Source organism: Bacillus rossius, chromosome 8 (assembly GCF_032445375.1).
Source record: "Bacillus rossius redtenbacheri isolate Brsri chromosome 8, Brsri_v3, whole genome shotgun sequence".
Lineage (NCBI taxonomy): Eukaryota > Metazoa > Arthropoda > Insecta > Phasmatodea > Bacillidae > Bacillus > Bacillus rossius.
This window is the reverse complement of record NC_086336.1, coordinates 52,624,995-52,637,587: the sequence shown is the minus strand read 5'-3', so window position 1 is coordinate 52,637,587 and position 12,593 is coordinate 52,624,995. Positions and strand designations below refer to the sequence as shown.

The following is a 12,593-nucleotide window of genomic DNA, read 5'->3' as shown; positions in this document are numbered from 1 at the left end:
GCGACCTTGGTACTTGATGATGATCTCGTGTACCCATCAAACACTACAGTACAACTCCTTCCACGATAGTGGCCGTACACGAAATTGGCATACCCATCACAAATTACAGATATCGTGGAACCTCTTTGCCATATAACTTTGTGTAGGAGAAGTCCTCCGTCCATAACAATGTCAAAGTGTGCCACATGTACTTCTTTGGTTGTTGCTTTGAGCTCTTTGTATAGAACCGACTTCCTCGATTTCCTCATCCCACCCTCATTGAAGAAACCAAAGGGAAAGGAGCTAATTCATATTGCAAATAAGTTTTTAAATCTTGGTCAGTTTTCTTGCTTATGGCTATCCGTTGGAATAGCAAAAAAGGATCCACCGACACTTTTTCGTCATTGATCTTGATTGACGAGCTTACAGTCGAAAGGGGGAATGCTAGATTTTTTCAAGGCAGTTTAATATCAGAAAATGGGCAACTCACCATTTAAGCTATTGCTTGTTTACCAACTGTAACAGCATTGCAACATGTGATTGTTTTGTCACCAACCACCCCCGTCGCAATGGATATGATGTCGCTGGTAGCAGGAAAGGGAAAATATTTCCCAAACCACTGAATTAGTTTGGTAACATCAGCTGCATCCTTAATTTGGCGGGCTTGTCCAAAATCTTTGTGCTGCTCACTTGACGTGAATAGAACCCCACAAAACTCTTCTATGGAGGTGCATCTCTACTGTAATGTATCTCTACAAAGGAGCCCTGAAAGTTCTTCCATTCGATTCCCGGTGCCAAAAATAGTATGAAACGATACCAAACAATATTACTTTTGCAGAACTATATATGTACCTGAAATAACATTATATATAAATGTATACAAATAATTTATATATGTGCCACTTATATATACTATATATATTACTTATTATTTATACGCATAAATATGTACATATATTAACTTATATATAGTTAGAGCAGTGGAATAGCGAAAAATACAGAAGTTAAACTATTCTGAAAAATATCGCGATTTACACAAAAAGGTAAAATTGCTCTAACTTTACAATGATTGAAGATAAAATAAAAATGTTTGTATTTTCTTAAAAAATATTTAATCATCTACAACTTTCTTTCTGCATGACCTTTACGTACGACGAACGGATAAAAGGTTATCTAGTCAAATAGGGCAAAAAACGTAAGAAAAAACATTTCCCCCCTAAAAATTAGCGATTTGGAAAGCAAATATCTCATAAACTAGGCGAGATAGAGAAAAATCGAAACGAATAAGTTTTGTGGAAAATTTTATCAGCTTTAGTATAGATTGGTCTTTTCACTAGAGCGTATAGTTTCCGAGATATAAGAGAAAACCCGAAAAAAGGGACCTTCTACATGCCCCCCTCCCTCCCGCTCACCACCTAGAAGTGGGAATTTTAGTATGTTTACCTCCTTACTAGTCCAAACAAAGTCCCAAAGTCAAAAATTGTGTTCCTTCCATTTCCCTCTACACCCCCCTTTTGAGCATTCATTGACTGGACTATTCTGCAGCCAGTGGTGTAAAAAATGTTTGCCATTAGAAAAAAAAGTATGCAAAAGTATTTGTAGAGATCAGACAGGAGGATCACCAATGTAAAAAAATAAATAAATAAAGTGCTGCTGTTAAAACCCAGCAATGACAGAGAAACTTATTAATAGAGTTTGGTAAAGAAAAAAATTACATGAAAGACTGATCGTTCAGTCTGAAATTTTGTGCGTTCCTGAACAATTCTTGCAATGGTTAAAAATGGTATCGTCACCATTCTGTCAGTTCATATCTCACAGACTTCTAGCTCGTAAATGGATCATTATGAAAGTTCAATTGTACTTGAATTTTTTTTTATTGTTCGATGGAAAAGGTATTAATAAATTTTGTAATAAAAAAATTGGTTGTCTGTAAACTCGGTTTACGGAAGATAGTTTAACGTGACGTCATAACAAAACATTGATGAAATGATTGCATACTTTTATGAATAAAATTTAATCATTTTTATTTTAATAATAAAAGAATAAATACTTGAAAATATACTAGTAATCAGATTTTAAAATGCAATAATAATTAACCTTTATTGACGAAATTGTTGTTGTAATAAACAATGAAAACCACATTAACTTTTCACTTCACTTTATAAACAGTCGACGAAACAGTTCACGTGTAGATGACTTTTAATTAATTTTAAAAACTGGCGTTAGCTATAAAGTTTAAATATAATAATGAACAAGTTTTCATATAAATAAACTGTAATCAAATATCTATCATCAATAATGGCTGCATCCGAATACTGGCCTAATCCACTAAAAGTGCATCGTAGTGGACGCGGCCATCTTTGTGTTGAATCCGAATTATCACAAGGGATGCCGATGCATCCCTTCACGAATCCACTAATTCGAGATTTCTAGGGATGCGACACTCGCATCCACTAACGCGTCCCTACATCCATTAGCTTCGGAATCGGGTTTTATTTTGTTTGTGTATAATATTACTTCAGATTTTCAGCATAAAATTTGTTTAAAACATTATAAGCGAAAGTGATAACTTAAACAGAGACAAATGAAGACGTTAATATATATAATCCAAATACGAATTTAAACTTAAAGGATAATTCAAAACTCATAAGTATTTTTTAAGTTTACAATTTATAAAATGTATTTTATTTGGATCGCTAACATGTATAACATACACGTTACATTATTTTTTAATTGGTAGGTATTTGTTATTTACGTTTTGCTGAATATTCGTAGATATCCCTCCACAAAATGGCTGCGTGAACATTAGTACGACTGACAGTCAACAGGTGGTGCTAGCAGTAAAAGTATTCGGATACTATCCATCCATTAGAAATGCGTCCTCTACATTGTGGCTGCATTTGCTAAGAGATGTAGGGATGTGTGTGCTAAGGACGCATCCCTATGTATTCGGATACAGCCTATATGAATCACCATAATTTTTTAGTCAATTGTAACATAACCTATTATTACTGCACTCGCCGACAGCGTAAAGGAACAATGTGCGTAACGGGACACATTTTCGTGCGTGCAGCCGGCGTTCATCGATTTATTAGACGTTGTCACGTCAAAAAACAAAAACAAAGGTTACTTACCGGAAGGTGTTATTCGTGTGAACAACAGCTCTCGAGCTGAGCCACGCCCGGAACAGGAACAGGAGTGGAGCGCACAGAGCCTCGGACGCCCGTCACGTGATAGAGAGCGTGTGTTCCAGATCGGGCAGGAGGACGGCAGCGGCCTGGAGAGGATCTGCTACGCCCCTCTGGTGCTGGACGGCAAGCCGACCCTGACGGACTGCACGGTGCAGAGCGTCTGGGGGTACCTCAAGTACGACCTCTCCTACCTCAACAGCACCACGACCAACTACCTCGACAGACTCAACTCATGCATGAAGTAAGCTTTCTCATTCTTCTTTCCTTAACATGTACTACATTCGCCTGAAAAGAAAAATTTAATGTATCAAGGCTTTTTCTTTACATAGTTGGCACTAATTCTATAATTTCAAGTTGAGATTCTTAATCCAAAACGAGATATTATGGCTGAAACATCAAAAATGGTAATAAAACTTATATAATAAAATGTGTATCACTGATTGAACGTCTAGTAAATAGAAAATGCAAATTAAATTTTTTATATGAATGTAGCATATTTAAAAGGAAATTAAAAGCCTGAAATTTTAAAATATTAATTTAAGATTTTTTTTCTGCATACTTTCAATTCTATTACAATCAAAATTAGTTATTTAATTCCAAATTTCGACCCAATATTCTACTTTATAGCTAATCAATTTGAAGAACAAAGTATACAATCATTTATTGATGCAGAGAAAGTTATAAATTTAATAAGACCTAAGATCTACAAGTGCAACTAACAGTATTAGCTACATGTTGGTTAAAAATAAAAATTGGCTTCCACTTAAACTCTAAGGTATTAAAATTGGACACCACGTTTAATGTAATTTCTTACTACGTGACGATTCTAATTAATTGAATTAGTTTTTTTGTTACTAAATGTTATAGAATAAATGCTATCGTAATTCAGATACAGCTGAAATATCTTGCTAAATAGATTAAAAAACATATTTCCTTTTCTTTTTCTTTATATATATATATATATATATATATATATATATATATATATATGTGTGTGTGTGTGTGTTTTAATTATCTTACAAATAGACTCTTTGCAGTCAAATTTGCAAATGCAATTTCAATTTCATGATATTAGGTGTTCCACAAAGTAGTAGTTTATCTCAACTAATCTTTAATATTTAATAAATGATATTCCAACTGATATCGGAATTGATCAAGAAAAGATGCTGAAGGATATATATATATATATATATATATATATATATATATACACACACATAATACTGTGTGTGTTAAAGACGATCTTCCTGATTGAAAACTACGTGGTTTTTCAGAAATAATATTTTTAGGAATAACATTCATGTGCCTATTTTTTTCTCTCGTCAAAACGTCTAAAATAGCTACTGCATAATAAAGGTATTGGTCAATAGTTTGTGACTAAAATTTATCTGTCAATAATACTTCAAGAAAACACACCATCTTTATACAACAACTCACTGACTAATACACACTTGTATAAATATTTTATGTACAAAAGCAAAATTTATTTAATGTTTTAAATGTTTGTTTGAGCTTTATTTGTGACACGCTACAAAACTACAAAAAAAATGTATTTTTGCAAAACTCCGTTCCCCCGGAGAAACCCCCGGAATGACCACCGCATGGGGAGCCCAAGAAAAGAAACGGGCTCCCCATTTGGAAGCCACCTGGAAGGTTTTTTTCTGTTCCACCCACCGTTTCTATGGTAGCCTGACTTGTTACAAGGGATTGTATTCCTACCAGAGAAAATGCCACCATTTTATCTGGGCAATCCGCCTTGGAGGAGCCGGGGCGCGAACCCGGGTCCTACAAGTCACAAGGCAGGCGCTCTACCCCAGAACCAGAGTGGTAGAGCGGATACTTGCAGTCTTATTAACACTGACATGATGTTATTCCACGATATTACTGTAGTTTCATGTGTCCTTAACACGTGTAGTAACATCTAACCTCGGTAACGAACAAATTTATGTATTCTTATGTTCTTCGTTCAACATGAATTATGTAATTTCATAACAGTGAAATATAATTTGTATAATTAGTCTGGCTATATTTTAGTCGATTTTCTGCAAAGAACCTTAAAGTCTCGCTGTAAAATAATTATTTAGAACTATAGACTTGTAAAAAAATATGTAAAGAGCTTGCACCTTCGTTGGTAAAGTTATTATGAAATAAATGTTAGATATTAAAAGAGTGAGTTTAGTTATATTATGTGTGTGCTTACAAGCATTTTATTTATTTGGTTTAAAAGCCACAGAAAATTAAACCTTGTTATTTCACTTTTGGCTTTTTGTTGTTGTTGTTGTTTTACCGTGCTTAAAATGCACAGCTAATACTGGAAAACTATTCAAACAACTGTTTGCAAATAGGCATTTTCAAAATCTTAAATTAAGTACTAAATAAATGATAGTGTTGGAGATGTCAAATTAAAAGAAACATTTCATACTGACATCACCGGAATTTTAGGTAAATCGATCAGTTTCTGAAGACTAAGAATTTAGATGACACTAGTTTTGTGAGATTTGCTTACTTATTGAGAAATATTCACATTATTTGAATACAACTTTATTTTATTGGAACTTGCAGTACTCCTGAGTACAGAATTCTTGGTAATAGCTTACCTAAGGGTTAAGCAGGATGCATAAATGTTTTATTTCATACAATGAAACCCTCAGAAACTAATTAAATCATCGGGATTATTAAACATGAACTTCTTTGACTACACAACTACAGAAAGTTTTTATTTAATATTTGTGCACATTGCAGTGACATCGCTATTTATTATTAGTAGGCAATTATAATTTTAATAAAAATTGGAATTAGGTATTTTTCTTTTGGATGTGTAATATTTCTACGTGTAATAAATATAAAACATGTATTATGTTATACCTAACTGTTACGGTATCAAAAGTTCATTTAATGGTTGTGTATGTTTATTTTTGCCCAAAAAAATCCTATCTTATAATTTTGATGTTTTAAATTATTATGTTCGAACCTTTCCTTTAGTTCAACAACTTAAATAGATATAATAATTTCGTTATGAAATTAAAATCTCCATACATATTACACTTGATATTTTGAGATTATTACGAGATAATATATAATTTTATTTTAAAAACATTTTTTTTTGCAAACGTACGGGTCTCAAATACCAAATAAACACTTTAATTTTACTTTTTTTTAATGGTTCTTGCAATTGGGGGGATTTATTATATATATATATATATATATATATAATTTAGGACATACACCATTGCTGATTATAATGTATGTCATAAGAAACCTCAATAACAGATAAGAAAGATAAGTGTGCAAACATACAGAAAACAAGCGAAACTCGGAGAAAATTACGTAGAATTAATTGGTAAAAAAATTATTTCAGCACAGATGGACACAATGGGCTAACAACGATGAGACATTAGTAACAAGAACAATAAATAAAGACGAAAAATACTTTGGACAACTCACACAATTGATTTTTCAGTACTTTTACAAAAGATTCTATTGGAAAACAGTTGACAAGGAATAGTTTGCAATACTAAAAGAAAGATATTATAACTTTGTGAGTATACCACATAGCTTGGTTGTTTTTGCACATTTTAAATACGTTTTATCGAGGTAAAATTGAGTATTTCTTACAAAAATTGGCTAATAATTTTATACTTCAATTGATGTGTAATTTCGGCATTTTTTTTAACCGTGGAAAAGATAATCGATCAAATATTTAACAATTTGACTTTATTTAGTTTTACCGTGCTTAATATGCGCAGTTAATACTGGAAAGCTATTCAAACAAAGGTTTAGAAATAGGTTTTAAATATTGGAGGTACTGGGGAAACAGAACATAAATGGTAACACAATTTTGTAGTGATACAGTTATTTTCATGTAAATGTATACAAATTAACAAATATCTACGTTTATATGAATATTTATGTTCCATTTACAAAGAAAATTTACTATGCACAATGGCAAACAGAACCCAACGATGAATCTTAACAGATAAAAATTGAAAAACAAAAAGGATGTACACAGACGCACAGGTGAACCCAGCGATGTTACAAAACAGCGACGATAGCACAGACGAACACCGCAAGCTACAGTTGAGCGACAAAACAGATATTTTGAAAACCACAACGATGGTAGCACAGAATAACACAGTATGTTTTTCCCAAGACAAGAGAAGCGACGTTTCGGGAGAGAGATCTATTCCTTTCTTAAGGCACAAACAGACTGAGGTTTCTCATGACATACAGTTTAATGAGTAATAGTGTATGTCCGAAACTACATACTGAGTTAATTTACCTATTATTTAAAATGTTGTTCGTCGGTTGAAACTTTATTCAATGAACTACACTGTTTTTGAAATTCACTTAGATACTGACTTTCTTTAAAAAGGTTTGTATTTTGATTTGTTTTATGTGCATATTTGCTTACACTGCTATTAACAAGACACAGGTATAAGTGCAGAGAAGCTTACTCAAAAGAGGAACCTGTTTCTGTAACAATAAGTGCCAGATTTGTTTAGACAAAAAAAATATTTTACAAAATTTACAATGGCAGGAGTTTCAAAAGCACTTATGTATTTTCAAGCATTATCTTTGTAAAAGAGTTTCCGGAGGAGTGACTGGCTTCTGTCCTCCCCTTCCACAAATACTGTTTTGTTTATCATTCTTTTGATAGACATGACGTAAAATAAACTCAATTGAATTGCCACCTCAGTACTATAGATGACTATATACCTGATGGTGATAATCATCTGTCGTGGCATTTCAAACATATCATATAAATAATGCAATATTTTACTTACTTAACCGTCGGTTGTCAGGTAATTGGATTTTCGGTCACTAGATTGCAATTCATTTCAACTAGTGGCATGGAGTTAAAACATTAATCAGAATCACAAGACTTTGTATGATACTTATTTATACAAATTATTTATAAGATAATATACATAATTTAATCATGTTCGATTATTAGGACTGTATGGTCGCGTTTTAACTTATGGTAGTTTTACATTATGGCATTTTTCCATCGCCCCCCGGCGGGATTCTTCGATTATGGTAGTCTTCCAGTATGGCAGTTTTACAGTATGGCAGTCTTCCGTCGCCACCCGTCAAAACAGGAGGAAATGTGCCATAATGGAAAACTATCATATTTTAATTTATACAGATCTTGGTTATAAGTACAGTAGAACCCTGTTATTATGTTTTTCAAGGGAGCACAAGAAAAAAAACATTTTAAGCAGGAAAACATTATAAGCAGGAAAACATTATAAGCAGGAAATCTCAATTTAGCACTTAACAATGTTCGAGCTTTGTACCAATGAACTCACCAAGCTATGTAAACAACTTTAATGTTAAAACCAAAGATAGTATACTTGATACATGAATTTTCTGAAACAAGCCAACAATTTTTCAACTTCGTCTTGTTCCCTGGTTAAATTTTGTTTGTCTTTAAAGATACACTGCCACATTTTTTGTAAAATTGTCCCACGATTCATGATGACAACATTAAGAATGTGAACGTCTACTCCTTCGCCACCTGAAAATGTTTAATTTTGCGATTCCTACGTATGAATGAAAAAAAAATTATTTGTAAGCAATAGAAAACACTTTTAGTTATGCCCTCGCTCAATGGTTGGCAACTTAAATATCATAGGACTATGTACATGCGTCTGAATACCCACTGGAATGGCAAGGAAGAGAAGAGTTGACTAAGGGTGCCAACTGACACTTAACTATAAACATTGTGTACCTTCTGTGTATTGCATAAAATTGTATTTTAACAAACTTCATGTATTGTATGGCAGTGATTGTAAACATAAACATACATAAAGGAAACTTTTTATCGTAAGTGTTGGAATAATTTGGTTTTAAAACATTTTTCCCCCATTTATTGAATGTTAGAAAGCAAACATTATAAGCAGGAAATTACACTATTTATGAACATTATATGCAGGAAATAAATACATTGTCCTTATGGGGGAAATATTGGGACTTTAAAAATACGACATTATAAGCAGGAAAACATTATATGCAGGAACATTATAACAGGGTTCTACTGTATACATTTCTGCTTCCTATTACCCATTTTTGGAAACGTTTGTTTCTGTTAGTGCGCGACTGTAACTACAGAAAGTCACCGTCAGAAGCGCTATCTGTAACATTTTAAGTTAACCTAAGAAACAACTAGGGGTTTTACAGCGCTACCTAGCGATGCATTCTTTACAATACTACTTCGAGAGAAAAGCAGCTGTACGCATTGCATGGAGTGTATAAGAAAATATGGCAGGATTCCACCTTGTCCTTTAAAATTATGGCAGTTTTCAGATGTGGTACTTGTCCACCTTTTTCGAAGAGGCCGGGCGGAATACTTCTATTATGGTAGTTTTCCGTCGCCCCAACGACATAAAGTCGCCCTCGAAACAACCAGTGCCGCCCAAACCAGTGCAGACAGGCCCCCGCATGGCAGACTCTTTTCTGCTCCGTCGACCACTTCTTCCCGAACCATCCTTCTGTTTCCCGTAACCAACCTGCCTGATAGTAATGCGCGAAATTTTTTTTTCATCCCGCATGTAAGTGCCCAGGGATTTCCCTGTGTCTATGCAGGTTTTACCTGGGCCCAACTTAATCCAGTTTTTTAGTCTAGAATAGTCATCGAGGGGAGTTAGTCATGGCGCCAGCCGCTGCCGTGGCTGGCCAATCCCCCTCCTAGCACACGATGCATGCTAACTAACATCCTGCACGATTAGAGCGTGTAAGCTTCAGCCTGAGACGCACTTGATCTCCCTCGGTAACCCGGAAACCCTCCCACACACACACACTTAGTTTTTTAGTTGGGTTAGGAAGGAAAAATAAATTGGTTGTCTGTAAAGTCAGTTTACGGACGATAGTTTAACGTGACAACGTCATAACAAAACATTCATGAAATGATTGCATACTTTTATGAATAAAATCGAATATTTTTTTATTGAATTATCACTATTATGTATGGATACAAAGAAGGAGTGAAATGAAATCTACAATTTAATTGATAAATTTACTTTTATTTGCACTCATTAATTCAAATATGTTTATCATTTTAACGAACAGATTATTTTAACTATAATTTTTATACATGTTTGCTTGCTATTTAACTTCTTCCAATCTGTGTTATTCTGTTAAGGATAGGACGATGATGGGAAAAGTAGGAAATGAATGGGAGTGTTTCAAGTTTAACGTGCCTCGAAAAAGTCAAATCGATGGTTGTTCCAATCGAGTGGAAGAGAGATAGATTCGGCGCAAGCGTACAATGAGCGTAACGGGACAACGAGTCATCCTTTTTCAGTGCGTGCAGCCGGCGTTCGTCGGTTTATCAGACGTTGTCACGTCAATAAAACGTGCCCGCAGGAGCAGCTACGACATGCAGTGCCTGGCGCCGTACGGCGGGCCCGTGGAGCCCGGCCTAGCCGTCGGCGGCTACCTGAAGCTGGGGGGCGCCTCTGGCTACAGCCTGGCCACGGGGCTGTCGCTAACCTTCCTCGTCGACAACTACGTCAACACGTCCAAGCTGGGGCCGGCCAAGCTGTGGGAGGAGAGGTGACGGATCGCTTACCTTGCGTGCGCATCTCTTCCTCTTCCTCCGCACGATCCTTCAGCCTACAAAAAAAAAATTATTTATGTTATTTTAATGACTGTAATTTCAATGAGAATCACGTTCGGTACTTGGACAGATAATTAAGCAAACGTTTTGACATTTAAAATGTTTAAAGTAATCTAAGTTAACCTTTTTTCTCTCGTCAAATACGACACGGAAAAATACGAGACATGGCAATTCAATTTTTTTTTTTTTTTTGGAAAAATTTAATGAAAATACTTGTAACGCATGGTAAAATTCGATTACACACGTCATGACGAAACTTCGCTCGCCATGGCAGACTTGAAGGTCGTGGCCATGGTGTAATGTAAACGATCTTCAATCCACAGTTTGAAGTCTGGCGCAGGAGCCCCTTTTCCCACACTACCAGCGGCGAACCTCGGATACCTTCTGAGTAGAGACCCGACAATTTCGCGGGTTCAATGACCTCCAGGATAGACTCCAATATCCTCTACACACTCGGGCAAATGCCAACTGTTCATTGGCTGCTGACTTGTGAGTCGTCTCGACTGGGTGGCCTGTGATTCGACACTTCTATAAATGAGGGTCTCTAATTGGCCCTCAGTCAGATAGTGAACCAATGACAGAAGCAGCACTAAGGTATATAATTATTTGAATTTTAGCATAACCCGAAATGAACCCGCTAAGTTTACGGGTCTCTACTTATGAGCTGACACGTAGGCTTTCAGCGTCCGGGTCCTACCACTGTGCGGATGAATCTCGCAGGTTCATCGCCTTCATGAAGAACTGGTCCGCCACGGAGATGCCCGACTTCGTGTCGGTGGCCTTCTCGTCGGAGCGGTCCATCCAGGACGAGATAGAGAGGGAGTCTCTGGGAGAGCTGTCCACGGTCGTCGTCAGCTACCTGGTCATGTTCCTGTACATCTCGCTCACCCTGGGGCGCGTGCGCTCCTTCAGGACCTTGCTGGTGCGTGAACACGGCACAGTCGCATGTCATCGCAATGTTCTTCAAATGATTCTTGCGATGGGAAAATTTGATTTAAACCATTTTTTTTATTGATAAAAAAAAAACTTCAGAACTTTAACTGCATGAGTAGGATTGCACTTTGCTGTGATCTGGAAATAAATTGGTCACATGCAATGTCATATAGTTTTGCAGAGGCTTTTCACGTGCTTGGTTACAACATTTTGACATTTCCATCTCTTGGAAATCTGTATCGGTACAGATAAGTACGAGTATAAGGATATCCGCATCATCATGTTTGGAATCATATTATCTTAAGCACTTTCTATGTGAACTTTAAGCATATCTATAAGATGGGCTTTGTAAGTAATATTTATTTTAAAATCTGCTTGTGAAGCTCCCACAGTTTCTTCACTAAAACCAATAGGATAGAGCGGGGCTATTCTGATCACGGGGTAAATCCGATCATAATAAGAGAATTGGCAACACAGCAAGCCATGAGCCGAAAGGAAACAATATCATCCCATCAGTCGCAAGCTGGGAGTGTTGGTGTTCACGTGGTAAAAAATTTCCGTTGTTATTCTAAACTTTGCTGTGTGTAAGGAAGCGATTCAACACCAAGGTAAGTTACGCCATGCATTTTTATCACTCTTTATAAAATCTCACGTTCCAAAATAAGAAGCTACAATTACAGAAACGAGATATCTTTTAGTACTTTGGTTTCTTCACGTAGCATATTTACTGGAAAACAATATCCTTGTATCAGTTCTGATAAAAACCAGTTTCCTCTTACAGTTTGGACGGCAAAGGTAAAAGTCTACAAAATGGGGCAATTCCGATCACGCTATTGGGGCTATTTCGATCACAGGAAATAATTTATTGCTCT

At 35.7% G+C, this 12,593-nt stretch overlaps 1 protein-coding gene across 1 annotated transcript in view; it reads left to right on the top strand.

Moving 5' to 3' along the window:
• Positions 1-12,593, top strand: part of LOC134534940 (NPC intracellular cholesterol transporter 1 homolog 1b-like) — a 91,193-nt gene that overhangs the window by 31,709 nt on the left and 46,891 nt on the right. Inside the window, exons 10-12 of the mRNA XM_063373677.1 lie at positions 3,233-3,411; positions 10,536-10,724; positions 11,509-11,710. Of these exons, the coding sequence (XP_063229747.1) occupies positions 3,233-3,411; positions 10,536-10,724; positions 11,509-11,710 (570 nt within the window). The remainder of the gene's footprint in view (positions 1-3,232; positions 3,412-10,535; positions 10,725-11,508; positions 11,711-12,593) is intronic.